At 35.8% G+C, this 20,409-nt stretch overlaps 1 protein-coding gene across 1 annotated transcript in view; it reads right to left on the reverse strand.

The window, feature by feature from the left end:
• The window catches only part of MS4A13 (membrane spanning 4-domains A13), a 32,949-nt gene extending 19,105 nt beyond the window's left edge, over positions 1-13,844 (reverse strand). The window contains exons 1-4 of the mRNA XM_036924135.2: positions 13,704-13,844; positions 9,796-9,852; positions 8,726-8,845; positions 5,346-5,441 (exon numbers count right to left, since the gene is read on the reverse strand). Coding sequence (XP_036780030.2) covers positions 5,346-5,441; positions 8,726-8,845; positions 9,796-9,852; positions 13,704-13,832 — 402 coding nt within the window. The 5' untranslated portion in view covers positions 13,833-13,844. The remainder of the gene's footprint in view (positions 1-5,345; positions 5,442-8,725; positions 8,846-9,795; positions 9,853-13,703) is intronic.
• Positions 13,845-20,409: the final 6,565 nt, after the last annotated feature.

Below are 20,409 nucleotides of genomic sequence, written 5' to 3' on the forward strand. Positions count from 1 at the left end.
AACAATATAATGCCATAATTATTGTTTTTGTAATCTTATATCAAAACAAGAGAAAATATTTATCTGTAGAACAGGGGTTGGCAAACTATGGCATATGGACCAAATCCAGCCCACTACTTGTTTTGTAAAGGTTTACTGGAACAAAGCCATATAAATTCATTTATGTATTGTCTATGGCTCCTTTCATGCTATAAAGTAGAGTTGAGTAATTGTGACAGATAGAATTAAGGTTGATAATAACGTGACCTTAAAATAAGGAGATTATTTTGGATTATCTGGGTGGACCTGGTGCAATTTATGCAATTGTCTTTTAAATCAGTTGAGATAGCACACAAAATATATTTATACTGGTTTTATATCCATCTACAAAATTATCTTTACCAAATGCTTTTTATTTCTTCATGTGCATTTGAGTTCTATATGATATCATTTCCTTTCAGTCTAAAGACCTTCCTTTAGTGTTTCTTGTAAGGTAGTTCTGCTAGTCATACATTCTCTTTGTTCATATGTTTATATCTTTATTTCACCTTCGTTTTTGAGGGATATTTTTAAAGGATATAGAAATCATGCTGGACTGTTTTTTCCTCTAGCCCTTTAATATGTCATTCCATTACCTTGAAGCCCCCATTGTTTCTGATTAGAAGTCACCTATAAGTCTTACTGTGGATACACTCTACATGAACAGTCATTTTTCTCTTGCTGTTTTCAAGATTTTCTCTTTTCCATCAGCGTGGCTGTAAGGTGTCCGGGAGTGGATCTTTTTGTCTTTACCATGATTGGAGATTATTGAGTTTCTTAGATGCATAAATTAGCATTTTTCATCAAATTTGGGAATTTTTTTTTACCATTATTCAGATTGTTTTCCTGTTTCTCATTTTCTGGGATTCCCATTGTGCATATATTGTTACATGAGATGGTATTTCAAAGCTCTTTGAGGATTTTTCTTTTTTTTCTGTTCTTCAGATTAGATGATCTATATTATTCTATCATGTTTGCTCATTTTACCTTCTATCAGCTCAAATCTGCTTTTGAGCTCCTTGGTGAATTTTTCATTTTAGTAACTACATTTCTAAACTCCAGAATTTCCATTTGGTTCTCTTTAAAATTTTCTATCTCTTTTGTTGATATTCTTATTTTTAAAAATTTAACAGATTTATTGAAGTATAATTCTTACACAAAGAATTGTACATATTTAATGACTGCGATTGGATGAAATTTTCAATTTAGGCATATGCAAACACCATAATATCACCACAGTCAAGGTAATACACACTGATACTGTTATTTTTTGATAACTGTTAACTGTTTGAAAACATGGTAACTGTAAATATCATCTTTGATGTTCATGTTGATAGTATGTTATTTAACATGTTAAATCCTGAAACACATTTTTCTTTAGTTCTTTAAATGTCTTTCTTTGTGAAGTCCAACAATTATCTTCCCCTCTTACAGAAAGCCTGTTATCTATTGTCTAATTTTTTCCAAGTATATGGGTCATAATTTCCTGTTCTTAACATGGCATAATTTTTTATTGCTGATGTTGAAATATGGATATTTTAGATAGTATATTGTAGTGACTTTCGATTTTGATTACCTTATTATCCTCCACAAGTGATTATCATTGCTATCTTCTGACTTGCCTGTAATAATTTTGTGGAGTCTGTATCCTTTGCAATGTGTGGTCCCTGATATAACTACTCACTTTTTAAAGTTTTTTATTTTTAGGAAGTAAACCCATGCTTATATGTCAACTAATCTACAACAAAAGAGGCAAGAATATACAATGGGGAAAAGATAGTCTCTTCAATAAATGGTGTTAGCAAAACTAGAAAGTTACATGCAAAAGATGAAACTAGACCACTTTCTTACACCATACACAAAAATAAGCTTGAAATGTATTAAGGACCTAAATGTAAGACCTGGGACCATAAAACTCCTAGAAGAAAATAAAGGCAGTGAAACTTAGACATTATCCTTAGCATTTTTTTCTGGATATGTTTTCTTCAGGTAAGGGTAACAAAGGCAAAAATAAACAAGTGGGACTACATCAAACTAAAAAGCTCCTACACAATGAAGGAAACCATCAACAAAATGAAAAAGCAACCTATGAATGGGAGAATATCTTTGCAAATGATATATCCAACAAGGGGTTAATATCCAAAATATATAAAGAACTCATAGGACTCAATATCAAAAAACCCCAAATAATCCAATAAAAAAATGGGCAGAGGACCTGAATAGACATTTTCCCAAGAGAAATACAGAGGGCCAACAGGTACAGGAAAAAATGCTCAACATCACTAATCATGAAAACGCAATTTAAAACCATAATGAGGTAGTGCCTCACACCAGTTAGAACAGCTTTTATCAAAAAGACAAGAAATAACAAGTGTTGGTAAGGATGTGGAAGAAAGGGAACACTTGTGCACTGTTGGTGGAAATGTAACATGGTGCAGCTGCTATGGAAAGCAGTATAAAAAATATTAAAAAAATTAGAAATACCACACAATCCAGTAACTGCACATATGGTTATTTACCTGAAGAAAACAAAAACACTAATTCTAAAAGATCTATGTACCCCTATACTTGTTGCAGCATTAATTACAATAGCGAAGATATGGAAGCAGTCAGTGTCCACTGATAGATGAATAAAGAAAGGTGTATATGTGTGTATGTATGTATGTATGTATGTATGTATATATGTATGTATGTATATATCTATCTCAGCCATTAAAAAACATTTAAAACAACATGGATGGTTCTAGAAGGTATTATGCTAGATGAAACAAGTCAGAGAAAGACAAGTATCATATAATATCATTATATGTGGGATCTAAAAAATGAAACAGATGAACAAACATATGAAACATAAATAAATTCATAATACAGAGAACAAACGTGGTTGCCATAGGGGAGGGAGATGGGGGATGGGCAAAACAGGTGAAGGGGATAAAGAGATACAAGCTTCCAATTATAAAATAAAAAAGTCTCAGAGATGAAAAGCTAGCATAGGGAATATAGTCAATAATATTGTCATGATTTTGTATGGTGACAGATGGTAACTACATTTACTATGGTACTGCATATTTTGTAATGTATATAATTGTTCATCACTATGTTGTATGCCCAACACTAATGTAATATTAAATGTCAACAATACTTCAATAAAAGAAGAACATCAAGGGAAAAAAAAGACAATTAAAAAAAATAAAACGCCTGGTTTCCTAGGGTTCTATCCTGAGTCAGCATAAATTATTGGCCAATGACTGATCAAAGCTGTGCTTAAACAGCTTGTTAAGGACTAAACTGTTTGTCCCTAAAGTTCATATGTTAAAATCCTAACCACTAGTTCCTTGAATATGACTGTATTTGGAGATAGAATCTTTAAAGTAGTAAGGAAGTTATAAAGAAGTCATTAGGGTGGGCCTTAATCCAATATGGCTTGTGTCCTTATAAGAAGAAATTAGGACACAGACACATATGGAAGGAAGACCATGTAAAGACATAGAGAACCAACTCTGCCAACACGATAATCTTGGACTTCCAACTTCTGGAACTGTGAGAAAATAATTTTCTGTTGTTTAGGCCACCCAGTCTGTGGTAGTTTGTTATGGTAGCCCTAGCCAAGTAATCTGTACCTTGAGGCAGTAAGACTTCTACTTTTTGTCAATGAATCAATGTAGTTTAAGAAAGTATTCAAAGTTAGGCCACTTATAAATCTGCCCCACTTTTACTTTGTGTTTGCAAGCCTTCTTATTTAGCCAGCGATGAGGAGCTTACTAGGGCCTCTCAAGTCTCCTTAGTGAGTGCATATTCCCATGCACATTTATAATCTAAACTAGAGGGTTAAGTTAGGGTATTATCAGATCCACTTTATTTCTCTTGTTCTCAGAATCTTCCCATTAAGTTTCTGGCTGGTTGCCCAGTCCATTATTTGACCCAACAAGTATTGTGATCTCAGTTAGGCTAGGTGTTATATTGGCTTTTCTAGATTGTTTTAAATAACATCCCTGGGCATAGAACTTTCTGTGTTCTGTTCCAAATAAAATTGGCCGTCTCCATCTCTATCAGTGAGGCTGCCTGTCTTCACAGTCTGACTCACCCAGGTAAACTGCAAGATGGAATCTGGGTTGGGGAGTTGGGGAGGATGTTGGGAGGAACTGGAGCAGCCTGCAGCTAAAATATCACAGACATCTACTGTTCTTTCTGAAGTTCAGTAAAATTTTTTACGTAAACACTTCTTAATTTGTTGTATGCTTTGGTAAATTTTCAGAACCTTTAAAAGATTTACTTACAATTTTGTCCACTTTTGTTATTTATTTTTAGGGAGATTTACCATATCCTAACTCAGCTATTTTGGAATCCCCACCCATTCCCTGTCCTGCAAAACTCTTTCCATGTAGTCTTGTAGTTACTTCAGTTAGTCCTTGCTTAGGGTGGTCTTCCCTTATCATCTTATGTAAATAATCTTTGGTTTATCTCTTTACTGTTTTATTTTATTCCACAACATTTTTCTGCTTCCTGAAATCATTATATATATGTATTTGTTTGTCTTTCTTCCCCACTGGAATGCAAGTTTTCTGATGGTGGGAATGTTATCATTAATCACTGCATCCATAGTGCCTATAACAATGCCTAGTAAATAACAGATCCTCCATAAATATTTGTCTAAGAATGAGTGAATGTAGATTTCTAGTTTTTTAAGCTTGTGAGAAAATAATCATTCTTATTAACTTTGGTGTTATTGTGAATTATTACAGTATTTGGGATGTTATTAAACTTCCAACTACCTTCTAGGAATCAACTACCTACAGAAATAATAGTCTTGTGTGTAAAGATATATGTTTTGGGATGTTCACTACATCACTGTTTGTGATTTTTAAAAACTGTAAAAGAGATAAATATGCAGCAATAAAGGAATGTTAAATACTAAGGAAAAGCATGATGCTGTTAAAAGGCATTAGTGATATGCTTTATAATGGGAAGATGTTTTATGATAGCTGAGAAAAATACATATGACAAAACAACATATGATCACACAATTAGTAAAGGGAAAACCAAGTGTGTGTGTCTTTTTTCTACAGATTTGGATGTGTGGATATGACAAGGACTACATTAAGAGGACAGAAATTTGTAGTCTATAATCTTTTAGCTTTTTAATTTAAAGTTTCATGTGTTACTTTTGTAATTTTAATAATAAAGAAAAAATTTTAAAGTAAATATTACCACACATTACACTTATATTAGTTCTAGACATATTGTATCAGTGTACTTCATCTCCCCATAAAGTGTTTTTACTAGAAATCAACGTCCTTTGATTTGTTAGAGAGTAGATAACCACTTACCAAATCAATACAGCCAAAGATGGAGTACGTACATGCAATAAAATATTCCAAGGGGTAGGATAACAGTAAAATTCGTGAAACTTCCCTCCCAAGTTTCTGAAACCAGAAAATAGGGAAAGGTCTTGCATTATTACCTTTAGCAAGTATAAATATGCCCACAGAATGAACTCCTATTATAAGAAGCATGGAAAAGAAGGAAAATAAGCAGAAAACATAAGCCTCTTTCATCATTTGATTTCCCTAGGCATTCTACTCCTTTGGCTTCTGTTCCACTTTTCCTATCCTTCATTCCCCCAAATCACTGTCTACAGCTTTCATTCTTGATCTTCATCACTCAGCATTCTTGTCTCACTTCTTACAACTCCTCATTCTCATTTTTCTCTTCACTAGAGAGTTCTTGGCATAGCTCACTACCCAAACTCTTTAGTCAATAGGATTTGACTCATCTGTCTGTGATAAGGTCAGAATTGTCATGTATAAAGAGTTATAATTTATTACAAACTTATTTAAATATACATGTATGGGGATAAAAGTATCGCACAGAAATTGCTGTAATACTTATGGAAGGATGAATAAATCCAAAAAAGAGTTCAAAGAACAACACTTCATTTGAAGTATAAGGTGATTGTGATTGCTGGGATATTTGTTTGTTTATTTTATTTATCCCTTCTGTTGCTATTGGAAAGGTATTTTCAACTACATATCAAGATGAATAGTACTTGTACTGATCCTGAAAATAAATGTAGTTTTTGCGCTGGCTGTGGAAAGAAGAATGAACATATTCAGACCTAGAAAGAATAATACTGTAATTCTGTCTCCTTCAATTGCTTCTCTTCCTCCCTCTTCTCTTTTGTTGGGTTTGCTATCTTTTATATGCAGGAGTCTATTAGGTGGTAGGGATTAGATGGTGAGAATGAAATGACAAAATATTCCTTCTTTCTTCAAGTTTTTATTCAAGTGGAAAAGAAAGATAAGGTAACATATGATAAGGTTAAATCCATAAAAATGGACACAAACTTGCTCAATAATTATAGGAAACAGGAGGTTCACCCTAAGCTATTAAAATCTGGGAAGGCTACCTAAAGAGCTAGGACCTTTGAAATAAGATTAGGACTGAGAAAAATGAAAGGGGGAAGCAACATCTTAGGCAGCTTTAAATTTTTAATTACTTGTTTCTTTGAAATTAATTTTACCTACTTTGTTTCAGAAAGAATAGCACAAATTAAAAGTATGACAAAATAATTAAGAAGAGACATAAAATAGAACCAGTAATAAAACTACAAAACATACCACATAGCCTACAGCTTGATAATATGAGCAAAGGCTGGATACATGAATATGTTTTAAGAAAGTGATAAAACAAGTTTAACTCAGGTATAGTGTTCATTCATGTATGGTATTAACAGGAGGATAAAGAAAAAACTGTAGAGAGTTTGAAATGGCAAGTGACCTTATCAGAATTCTTATTTAGTTTTGCTGGCAGAAACCCAATCAAAGCATTTTAGCTGGAAAGTACTAGTGACCTCTTAGCTAGCAACATTGTAAAAAGTCATTTTGTCCACATTCCTGAATACATATGTGCTAGTGTTTTTCTCAGAAAACTCTCCTCCAAAAGTGTCAAGATGCCTGCCAGAGAAGCTCAAATAGGAAAACAACAGAGAGCAAACTGAGCTCTCAACATGATTTAAGCCTGTATTTCCTGTCATTAACAGTCAAGAGAGCACTAATTAATAAAAACTTAAATAATTCGACAATACTTGGTAATTGGGAAGACAATGGAAAGGAAGGGTGAAGGATTACATCAGGGTTTTGAGCCAAGGAGATGGAAATAAGGGAGTCCTGCAGCACAGTACTTTTGAGGAGGTAAATATTTTCCATTTTATATCTGTTGAGTTTGAAATGATAATGATATAAGCAAGCTGCTTACTTATGTTAGAAAATCTGCCATATGGAAAACCTTGTAAAATGTTGGCAGCTTTAGTAATAGTAGGTATATAATTCTATAATGCTTCTAGGAAAAGGCAGTGGGTTAGAGATGTAGGTTTAATATACAAGTTCATTTTGTGTAACTAATCATAGCAAACAAAGCTGAAACCACCTGACTGGGAGATTTTGAAACTGATCATTAAAACTGAGTTCAGGTCAGATAATTACAGTCTACAATTGTTTGTAATATTGTTTGCAAAAGGTAGGTCTTAGAAATAAGGCCATACTATCTTAACCTGACAATTAGAAGCTATTGAGTAAAAGTGGTAAACTAAAATAACTTGAAACAATTCTACATTTAATAATCTAATTCTCCCCCCACCCTCCCATCCCTGAAATTAGAATTGAAGATTTATAGATTGAATTTCCAGGTAAATGGAGAATTTTCTCACAATTTATAGGGAAAATCTGATGCATGTTTGTTTAAGTAAATATATCATTCATTACACAGTCTGTTTTGGGTATTAGTGAATCTTCTCTCATTCCCCTCTGTTCTTCATGCTTGGATTTTTTCCACTTATGGTCCCCTTTTATAATACACTGCAGGTATGAGATGGGGTGTACAGTGAGGAGCAGGAAGTTTACCTCTCACCTTCAATGACTTCTAATCATTAGAATCACTTTTGAATTAAACCTTTCAAATTGTTACTGGTTTTGTCCTGTTCAGTAACAAAGAGGAGCTCTACTCTAACCTGCTCTCATTTCAAGTGGAATATTTTTTTAAGTATTGCCAAAGACTTTCGCAGCACAAACATTCTGTGATTCTGACTATAAAGCCAACATAGTTGAAATAAATCTAGTGTGATATCAGCTAAAGATATTCACATTAACTAGAGAATGTTACTATCTTAGAAGAAATTGTTATCTCTGTGGTACAAAGTATGTGTTTGGATACTCAAATGAAGGCAAGGTAGATTCATGTATATTGATGCATGCATTTGAGGATTGAAAGCAAAATTTATATGAGATGCAAAAGTAGGGTGTGCATGAAAGCTCTGTGTTAAACTAGAAACTACTAGATGTCTACAATTCCAACTCTATACAGCAGTAGCAGAATTCTCTTGATTTTGGGAAGGTTTTAAGGTCTAGTATTACACTTTTATTTAATAGGATCAAAAGTGACTTCATGCATAAAGCGTATTCACATCAATAACACCTTCAAATTTTTTACTTACTTTATTTTAACTGGGCATATCAAGAATTCAAACATTAGATTAATATTAACAAAAATATTGTTGGAATTATTTTTGAATTAAAACTTTTAGTCAAGAGCTTACTACTAATCATTACTACTGAAAAATTTCATGAGGCCTTTTTTTAACCTTCTAAGCCTTCAAAACCTCTGAAAGGAATCATTTTGAAATTAAGATGTTCCTAAAGAATTGGTCACTTACTGCTTGTCCATAATTCCTATATGACACAGAATCAAAATAAGACAATTCAATTGTTGTTAGAACTGTTGCAATAAGTGCAGTAATTACACATAAGATGTTCATGATCAAAGCACATGAAACCTAAAAAGAAGACAGAGGGTAAATTTATTATATTCGAATAAGCACTTTGGTTAAACAGTTTGTATTCCTGAAAAAAAAAATCACTTAGCTAAAAGTTTGATCTAGTTTCTGAAGCTTTAGAAACGTTGGTATGTTTGCCATTACAGTAAAATATTTTTCTGGTTTACATGAAACCCAGTTAATCTGGAGGAAACACTGAAATATCACAATAAACATAAGTCTTCCATTTGGACTAAAAAATATTATATTTTACAATATTCTGAGTCATCTGGAAGAAGACCCTGTAAGATATGATTTGAACAAATGGAGTTCCACTGCAGAAAGAAAAATAGAAAACAAAGATGGACAATGACTATGAAAATAAGCCAAATAAGATTCAGTAATTTTTAATTCTGGGTTTTCATTTTCTAGGGAAATCCATTCATATCTTTGGATATCAGTTTTTTATCTGTATATGAGATCAGGCTAATTAATTTCTAAGTTATCTTTCAGCTCTGAGATTCTAAGATTTTTTTTCATCCCACTAACTTTCTAGCTATACCACAGATGGATCTTTATTCTGGACAAATTCTCTATTTTGTTAAGATACAATCCTGTTCTCAAACTATAGAGTTAGGAAAATGAAGTTTTACAGCAGTTATTATGACTCTATATAAAGGCGTTAGGTCCGATTAATATTTTTCTAATACTAAAGTTCATACAATGTTAAAAGAAGGTAGAATTACAAAACTCCACTACACTTAAATTTAGAAACCTTTACATAATCATGATTCTAACTAATATAGTATGTTTGTCTGCATTAAGTTATGTGCTCCTGGATTTTCACTTAATTCCTCCATTTATTTTACAGCTAGGGAGACTCCTCCATTGTTTAGATACTATCTTTTCATTGAGCCCTATTTAGCTTTGTGACAGGTGACTTCTAGTCTATCCTAGGCATTTCAACTTACCAGTCGTTGAGTTGGATGTGTTGCTGCTCTTATTATGGTGACTCCTGAAATGATAAACTGGATATAAAAACATATATTTATAAATAATTATTGATAATGCTCATCAACTTAAAATATATTTTTAACAACTCTTTTCTAAGTCAATTATTTTTAGATTAAATAATTATTGATAATGCTCATCCACTTAAAAAATATTTTTAACAACTCTCTTTTCTAAGTCAATTATTTTTAGAATACTAAGAGTACCAAATATAAAGATGTTTTAGTAGAAGTCAGGACAAGTTTCCTTTATACAGTAATGAACTATAAGGTTAATACTAAGGTCACTAATAACAGAAATATATGGGGGACAGTGGGCAAAATTCAGGTTGTGGTATATGCCAAAGATAATGTAAGCAGTCCTGAATCAGGAACCAAGTTTGCCTTATCTGTGCATGCTTTCTGACCACAATCAGTTATTACCTGTAATGTTATCCTTCTTAGTGATAATTACAGATTATAATTACTGTATACATGTCCAGGTGTGAAAAAAGTGGCCTATGAGTCTCTTCCAAATTGTGTGAAACATATCTCTTAACTGAGACTGTAGCCATTACTAAGGTGACAGCTGCTATTCATGTTTTGGCCTTTGTTTTTTTAACGAGAGGTTCCTTTATTTCATACCAGGCTATTTTGTATATTTCCTAGACATGCAGAGCTATGTCATATTGTTTGACGGTGGACTGCACAACTCTGTTGAAATATTCCTTTTGTCTTATCTGTTTAGTGGCTTTGACAAAGGTCCAAATCAAAGGCTAATTTGTGGAAAACAGCATTCCTGTACACCACACCCAGGAAGCAAAAGCTGAAGTTTAGTAACTCCTCAACGATAACTTAAATCTAAACATTTAGCACTTCATTCTGTAATACAAGCTGAGATTTCCAAGGAGGTACACAGTGAAGACAGGAACTAGTTCAGAATATAAAGTGAAAACACCTTGTGAATTTTGAACTAGAGTACTCTCTAGCTAGGTACCAAGCCATGTGCTTTACAAAATGCCTTTCCAAGTTTATGACCCAAATGAGAAGTTTTGCACTGGATGAAATTTTAGATTATTCTAGGAGTTAAATATGCTATTTTTATGATATGAATAATTAAACACTGAGGGACATGAATCATTTATCTGGATTTTGTCTGCAAATTCACTATTTTTCTCCTATTGCTTTCCAAAGCAATGCTTTAACACTTATGAGTCAATGTATAAAGTCAGGGAATCTCCTAGAGACCACTGTCTCCACTCTCACCCTCTCAAGTGCTGTCCGTCTTACCTCTTATGGCCCTTAACCCATTGATTCTAAGCACAGGTAAGTGTTCTCCTTGCTCCTTATTGTTACTTCCAACCACTCTGTCTCCTCCAGCTTTGAGTCAAATGTCATCAGATTCTATCACCAAATGTCCTTTCTGGTTGAAGTCATCTATTGATCCCTTGGTGGCTCTTCTCCTTCCAGGTGATTTTAATTCTTATGTCTCTAACTCTCTCTCTAATACCCCTTAATCCTTGGTAATTTCAGTATACACATATATGATCCTTCTAATACCCTGGGCTTGTGATTCTTTGAATCTCTCTCCTCCAATCCTTTGACTCCATTCTATCTCAGTCATTCACTCCCACATTTATTCTCCTGTCCTTGTTTCTGCCAATAAGTGTAACATCTTTCAAATCTCAATTTGGATATCTCTTGGTGACCACCACCTTCTATCTTTCTAGATCATGCCCTGTGGTATTACAACTGTAGCAATCCTTTGACCCCATATGGATCTATAATATGAGCCTCTCATCTGCTTTTATATTCTTCCCTTTACCAGCTTAAATTCCATGGCCAACTATTATAAACATTCACTTATACACACTCTCAACTCTTTTGCACCTTTCTCATTTGATCAGTTACATGGTTAAACCAAAGCACTGACTAAATGCAGTTCTCCTTACAGCATGCCAGCACCCATGCAGCTGAACGTGGGGTAGCACAGGTGATCCTCTGAAACCTAACCAAAGTGAAGCCATATGCTTAAAAGATGCTTAGGCCAAGATGCTGGGCTGCATTCCTAGACTGAAGTTCCAGCAACAGGGAGGAATTGGTCCTGTTCCCATTCCACAAAGAATGAACTGCTTTGTGTCTGAAGAGAACACCGAGATAAGAAGGAACTCCAGGGTTGCCTGCTTTTCTACACACAAAGATAGCCTTCAGGTAGCACCCTTTTCCCTTTCCCTGATAAAAGCTAGCCCAGTGGTGGATGGAGTGGGGGTGGGGAGGGCACTTTGGCCTAGTGCCATCCACAGCTGCATGATTGATCCCTTAATGAAACTCACTGATTTGCCAAGCTGGTCTTGTCTGAGTTGTTCTTTGGCCTGTCAGGTTCCCTCACAATTTGAGGGATGGTGTTTCTTTTACATCCCTCCTGGAAATTCATTTAACACATGGCCTGAGATAGACACACAACCATCTTGACCCATCTCACTATACAGTCATGTTCCTAAAGCTTAAGTGAGCTCTTAACACTGCATTAAAGTCAAACTACTTTTCCACAATCCATACATTTGCTCACTTTTCCTAGATGTCTATTCCATATCCTCTCCTCAAACAACCAGTGTGTTCTCCCATTCTCACTCTCAGCTCATGATCTTGCTTCCTAATTTACTGAGCTATTTGGAGACATCAGAAGATAAATTCCACAAGCCCCCAACATCCCATCTACCTACTTATCAAAATCTGTCCTTTCTCTCTGTTCCTCTACCTCTCTTGTTATTTACCTTGACACTATTTACATTAAAGATGGATAATTCATTGTTGTGGGGTGCTGTCCTAGGCATTGTAGCATTTTTAGCAACATTTCTGTCCTCTGCCCATGAGATGTATACCTGTCCCCTGCCACTGTTGAGAACCAACGTCTTCAGACATTACCAAATGTCCTCTGAAGGCCCAAATCACCTCTAGTCGAGAACCACTGCCAGAGATGAACTGTCCATGCTCCTAGCTATTTGTGTATTAAAATTCAACATCTCTTGCCTATACATGTAGATAATTCTAATAATCCCTCCCTTGCCCCACTTATTTTATATCATTAATTTTCTCTCTTATGGTTCAGTCCCCTCAATAAAAGATATGCTACTTCCATCTTACTGAAACAAATAAGAAAACCCTTTCTTGACCCAAATTTTCCCCAGAAACTACTTTGTCTATGTAACATTACACCAAAGTCCTTAAGAGAGTTTTCTATATTTGCTGCCTTCAGTTTCTCTTCTCCCATTAAACCAACTCCAATCAGACTTTTGTCCCACTGTTCCATTAAAACTACTTGTCAAGGTTACTACTGGCCTCCATATCCCTAAATCCAGAGGTCAATTCTTGTCTTATTTGACAAAATAACAGAATTTAATATACTTGATCTCCTTATTTCTTTGTTCACTAAGCTTCCAGGATGCCACACTCTCCAGATTTTCCTACTACATTACGGCTGTCTGGAAACTGCAGAAGAGTGCAGGTAGTGACAAATTTAGAAAATGAGTGAGCATAGACTTATTGTGCAAAGAAGCTAAGGTAAAGACCCTAAATATGAAAATTAACCATGCTAATGGATATTATGGTTAAGATTCTTGGTCTTTCACATTATCTAAGGACAATCCAACCTATGGTTGTCATTGTGTATTCACTCCTGTATCCACATTTTCTGTAACAGCACTGTTAAAATAAGGGTGCTCCAAAAATATTTGCTGAAAAAAGGAATATGATTTTGAATATATTACCAACATAGGATTTAATTACATAATTCTCCTGAAAACTTTGCTTAGAAACCATTTCTTATCTTCCAACAGTGGCATGAATATTATTTACTGAGTGATTAAATCATACAAATGTGTTCTACTCACAATAATTCCCCATAAAGCGCATCTTGTTTTGTAAGTTATAGGTTCATATGTCCCAAAGACTCCTTTAATTTGTCCCATATACAAAACCAATAGGAAATACCACATGAGAACGTGAAAGATGCCAATCATAATGTGGACAGCCTGTGAGAAGAGAATACTATTAGTACTGAAACCATGTGATTATAACATAATTCCAGTAAGTGTTAACTACAAGAAACATTTAACACTTTTATGAAAGATAAAAGTAAAATAGCAATGCATTTAACCATGTATTTCCTGGATTGATTAGCCCAAAAAGAAGTCCCTAATCAGGAAGTACTGAGGGTTACCAAAGAGGAATCAGCCATACTTGGAGCATCAGACTTTGCACAATAATAATTCTGGCCATTCTTCCATAAGAAAGTTGACAACCTGACTCTACTGGCTATCCTCCTTACCTATCAAGTAATGGCATGAGAGAATTCTAAGGGTATTTGAGAGAAAATATGGTTACTAATCTCTTTGGATGCAGGAAGCAATGTATACAATATTTTTTTGTATGTCAGTAATTTATTAAGACTGAATCACTTTTTGAGTCTTATAAAGGTTTGATTTATCTTTTCCTTCAAGGTGTACTTCTTATAGGAGTTTTTCATGAGCATACTGGGGTCAGGTATAGTCCAGCACAGAGTTACAAAGAATACCCAACATAGATTTGCTTGTACAAGGTCTTCCTATTGGATAGGAGAGATGGATCAGGGTAGGACAGAATTATTACTCACTTCTAATTTGTGGGAAGATAATTATAATCCAAGTAAATACGTCCCCAGTAAATTAATTTCTGAATTTATATATGTGAACAGATATTTCATATACTGAACCACATTTTTAATAACTCTTTAAAAATTTCAGAGGATGAATTACTTTCATTTTCTTATAAACTTTAATAAGCTGTTCAATGTTTTAACTTAATAGGCCTAGCTTTTGTAAAGCAAGCACTCCATGAAAACACAAAAATGCAATTGGTTAATATTAAAGACACATTTTAGAGAATTTTTAAATAGACTACTTTTTGGGTGACAACCTTATATATTTTTATAGTGTTATAAGTTAAGATTTCTTCTTCATCAGATTTGGAAGAATGGCATTATTTTCAGAGGTTTTTTGGATTTGATTGGGAGAAAATCCTGTACTAGATCACAAAATCCTTGAGGACCTGGACTTTAGTTGTCTTACTGTTGTGACCAGCTTCTAATATGGTGCCCAGTGTAAGCAGGTGCCCAGTAAATACCTCTTGTTAAGCGTATCGGTATCAAGTACATTAATTCCCAACTGTTAAATGGAGTGAGTGGGCCTGAAAAATACTGTCTCCTTTTATATGACTGGCAGCTCTATATAAAGCTATGAAATATCCAAGCAGCCAAAGTTTGTAAAGAACTATGCAAGTAAGCAAGGCTGCTAGTGTATGGAGAAGGGCAAGATGGGTTTTCTTATTTAAAGACAGTTCTTAACCTAGAGCCAACGAATGGATTTCAGGACATCATAGGCCTCCCAGGCACACATGCACATACATACCACACACACACATATGCACAGACACATACACACACAAACAAGTGCAAAGGATTATGATATATACATGAGTCTGGGGAGAATATTCAGAGCTTTCTTCCCATGTCCAAAGGGGTTTGGACTCCAAAGAGGTTAAGAACTTCTGCTGAAGTCAGGTAGGTGATTTAGACACTTGGTCTATACAGTAGCCAAATTCAAGGGAAAAGTTCACATTCAGTGTAAAAGACCTTTTCTCTTCAGATGTAAAGGAACATTATCTTATAATTCCTTGGTCTTTATTAAGAGAGTTAGGTAAACTGTTTATAACTTAAAAGAAGAGACAAATTAATAATAATCCTTTTACGTAGTCAACAATACAGTAGTAAATAAGAGAGATCAGCAACAGATCTCTTTCACAGTTAAAAAATAACACTCTTCTTTTTTCTTTTACTCCTTATTTTGGATTCATCTATAACCCTGTGTATGTTGGTTTAGTCAGTATGCTTATACATAAGCACATATTTGTTTACGAGGGGTCATGAGATCAGTTAAAATTTGCAAAGGCAACCAACATTTAAAAACAAAACAATTTTTACCCTTTTGACTTAACCAAATCTGCCTCCTTCAGATCCAAGAACATTCCGTATTAAACTGAATAGTTCCTGATCCTGAATTTAGTCAAAGTGAAGTCTTACATACCCCTAAAACAAGTCCATCTGCTGGAGAGAGTTTTGAACACATGCATGGAGCCATACTATGAGCATTTCCTCTAGATGATTATGTCTCCAATTTTTGGTGGTATCTTTATTTGCAAACTTCTACAAAACAATACAAAATACATACACATGCTTTGATCAAAAGAAATTATTTAAATTTGATTCTTATTGTTTCTCAACCACTCCCCAAAACTCAGAAACAATTGGTTTCTTCCCCCCCATGCCTTAATTCTTAGAGGTATCAACTTACATCCCCCTATTCTAAGTTAACAGCCTCCTTAACTGAAAAGCCTCTGTCTGTGACTAAAAACTATTAACTGACATATTACGAATATTTTCTCTGAGCACCTAATTGTGTCTCCGGATGGTAAGAAAAAAAAAAAAAACACCTAGGGAACAGTGTTATTTTCAGTAAATCTTTTGACAATTCATTTGCAATTCAAAATCAATTCAGTGCAATCCATAATGCTATATTTGAATTTTCAAAACCAAGTTCTTGTACTAAAATTCATCATAGGCTTGTGTTTTTTTTTTTCCGACTTACAACCTACTAGTTTTTCTTTCTAAATGAAAGAACTTTTTCTTCCATCAGACAACTTACTAAAGTCGCTTCCACAATCCTAAAGGCTTCTCCAGGACTTTAAAATTTTCTCTTGTTACTTCTGCATTTCTCCCTGGTGTCCAGAGCAACTTTCTTATATTAAGATAAAAACCTTGCTAATCATTGTATCCCCTTGTGGGATTTTGTCCCCTAATGGATCTGAAACTATATTGTTCTACATCTCCTAACATGTCGTTTTTACATCAATAACACGAGTCACTGTTTTCAGAATAAAGTTACAATTCTTTGGCAGGGCATATAAAGCCCTCCTGAACTGCTCCCTGCCCACCGCCGCAGCACCGTGGCCACTCCCTCGGTTTTGGCCCTAAGAACTCCAACAGCAACTATTTTCTTTGGGGAGTCTCCTCTGCCCCAGGGGTCTCTGCCCGATACTCCTCGCCGCCGTCCCCTAAAGCTCGGTGCACGTTTCCTTCCACGGCGCACGCCGTGATTTTCAGGCCTGGCTCCGGAGTCCAGGAATTCATTTCCGTAAGTCCAGGACCAGTCCTGGGCTAAGACGGTGAGGCTCATGCTTGAAATAAACACCGGGCGGGCAGCGGGGAGCAGCACCAAATTCTCCCTGCCCCTTCCAGTTTTGAACACTTAAGAAATCACATGAGCAAAGCGAAGTCATTACCCCTCATTTTAGTTGTTCAAAGTCCCAACGGTCAAGCTTCGCCCTCTCAGGCCCAGGCCCAGGCTGAAGAGGGCCCAGGCGCAGGCCTGTCACCTGCCCAGGAGAGCGTGGCCAGCACCTCACCAGAGTGCCCTAGGCAGTGCCCGGGCCCGGCTGAACTGGCGGATCTCGGCAGGTGGTGCCCTCAGGGCTAGGAACCCAGACGCTGCCCAGTGGCCATCCCTGAGGTAGCAGGAGCCCAGGACTTAGCCTGCCCTCGAGCTCCTCACACCGCGGGGGCCTTCAACGGCTGGGCGAGGGCCTCCTGCGCCTGCGCACTCGCTCCGGCGGGAGGTGGGCCTGGGAAGGGCGTGTGCGCAGACTCACAGGGGCTCTGTGGGCCCGCGCTCAGACCCGCGCAGAGTGCATTTGGTCGGCGTCCCCAGACGCCCTCTCTGGTATTGGCCCTTCCGGGCGGTTTCCCATGTACACGCCTCCTGCGAAGCTGGCCGGCTCTGCTGTCGAGTCGGTCCTTCACTTTCTCTGTTCTCTTAAGAAAAACTTGGGCCACAAATGCACTTTAGAAGGTCTAACTATTGAAAAAGGCAAGTAGCTGACTCAATGATTCACTTAAACAAAAATTAAGTAGCCAAAGAAGGAAATTAATGAAGAGAATATTTAGCAAGACACCGGAATGACTTTTTGATTCACCTGCTGGGGTGAGTTTACTTCTCAGGTTATTCCTGGGATCAGTTTTCTACTTGATGTGGAGAACAGTTACAACAGTATTTATCTAGACGTGTAAAGAAATAGAGGTAGCAGTTAGAGAAAACAGAAGAGTCTGGTGTGGGAAGGTGGATGAGGAAGTGAAGAAAAAAAGAAAAACCAAATTCAAGGAAACAATGTAATCTTAACTGGCAAGTACAGATCATGCTGTTATGCAATTATCAGACTTACTAAAGCATTAGGCAACCTGGAGAACAGACATTACTGCCCCTACCGAACTCTCATTTATTCCAGGAAATTTATATTGGTATTTTGGAAAAGTTAAAATTCAGGCTTGTGATGCAAATATGTAGTGAGCAAAACATTCAGAAAGAGACTGAATTTTCTTTTTTAATAAAGAAATTGCCTAAGTGCTGCTAACCCTTCTTTGCCAAAGTTAAATTACCAATATGTCTTAAATCCGCCAAGATCTTTGATGGTCATTTTTATAGCCTGAAAATCAATTGTAAACTCAGCTTTATCTTTAGCTCCACCACCAGCTGCTGCCTTACATTGTGACTCTGCAGCTTTTCAATTAAAAGAAAAAACATATATACCCAGGCTCTTCTAAAGCCTTTACATTTTGTATTGATCAGTATATCATTGAGGCTACTGATTTTATTCTCAAGTAATAAAACACTTTAGTTTCTAACGTTAGGATTATAACTTTGTACTTTGCCTATGAGTGGATGGGGATCTGACAATATTAAGCATTCTTTGTGCTATAGGAAGGTGAACTTGCATGTGTCTTCAATCTTGAGATTATGGATTTAGTAGAAATTAGAATCAGTTCTGATGGGATGGTCCCCTATTTTAACTTGCTGCCATGATTGATTGATTTGGTGTGAGAGAAGTGATGTATCTTTTCCTTTCATTTAAGTTTAGCCAACAATCTCTGGAAGTTATCTTTGATGATTTTCTTGGATGGGGCCCAAATATGTATTTAATATGAGCATAGATGAGAAAAGATGAGCAAGTCAAAGTGTGAGACAAAGTTCCTTGCTACTTCTTATTTCCTTTGATAATATCACAGATCAGTAAATCAGCTTGACTTTTCTCTGTGCCATATCCTGGGTTTGGAAATTCAGAATTCATTTCTTTTAATTTTGTCATTTAATCCTCAAATATGCTGCGTTCTTCAACAGTGAAAAGGCAACCAGTCATGGTTTGACATCCAATATAGCTTAATTTTTAATCTACGTCATTTTAGATATTTCTCCATGCAGTTTGTGTTGTTCATTTCCCTTGTATTGGTTCCCAGGAAACAAAAGACATCAATAGGAAATGTGCTGTGACCATCATGCCTGATATAATGTTGTTAAAATCATTGTTGGGGATTGTTACAAGGACTGTTCGTTGTAAGCCCTGATAAAATATATCTTGTCCAAATTGCTATGAGAAATTTCATCTTACTTACACACAGGAGAAAACATGCTTCCTCTGTGTAAATATCGGTGTGTTCTAGCAAGAAAAATGAAAATAAATCTGTAACACTGGGGAAACTAAGCAAGGGAGTTATTGTAGAAGCCAATATGTGCATATATGTGTATATTTATATGAAGTATAATGTATATGTGTGTGTATATATATATATATATATATATATACACACACATCCATGCACACATACACACATGTGTAGGAGATTGTAGTTTTCATATAGTTAGCATTATTACTTAAATACGATTCAAAAATTATTTTGCTTGTTTTTTGCATTTAGTATGTTGCAGTATATTATGTGCCTTACATGTGCTTAAAGGTAAACTGAGGTACAAAAAATATATTAAAGAGTTTGAGCAAACATTGATTCAAATCAGGTAGTGACAAACTGAAAATGGTTAGAAACATTTCCCTGAGAGGAGCTAGGGGAAGCGTTTTTATGGGGAAGATATGGAAACAAAGCAATGAAATTAATTGATTGGCTGTAGTTTAAATGGTTGCCTTTTTGGGAAAGGCTAGCTGGCTGTTTGTGGTTAGTTCTTCTTCAGTTTTGTTTTCTTGGATTCGAGGGCACTGACTCTGGCTTGGGTTTCGGTTTGCTTTTGTAGGTTACCAGGGCATTAGAGCCACCCCAGTCTAACGGCCTCCTTGTTTAAGTACTTTAACACATTGGCTTTTTTACTTAACTTCACCATTGTTATTCATTATTATAACAGATGGGACTACTGAAGCTGGGGCAGGTTATGGTTGCAAGTTGAGATTCTAACTCTAGCAACCTAGCTCCAGAAGCTGTGCCCCTTTTGGCTTTCTCCAGGCCCCCTTCCCTAAGAGCTCTGCCTCATGCCCTCATGGATTGCATATAGAACACTGTTGGCAAAATCACAAGGTCTGGATTGGTTCTTAGCTCCAGTTCCGGCTGGGTATATGCTCCTGTACTACTCTGACTTTGTTCTCTCATCTGTAAAATTAGAGTCTTAAGTGCCTGACATTAGCTTTTTTTTTTATTAAGATATTGATAAACAATCTTATGAAGGTTTC

Source organism: Manis pentadactyla, chromosome 9 (assembly GCF_030020395.1).
Source record: "Manis pentadactyla isolate mManPen7 chromosome 9, mManPen7.hap1, whole genome shotgun sequence".
Classification (NCBI taxonomy): Eukaryota; Metazoa; Chordata; class Mammalia; order Pholidota; family Manidae; genus Manis; species Manis pentadactyla.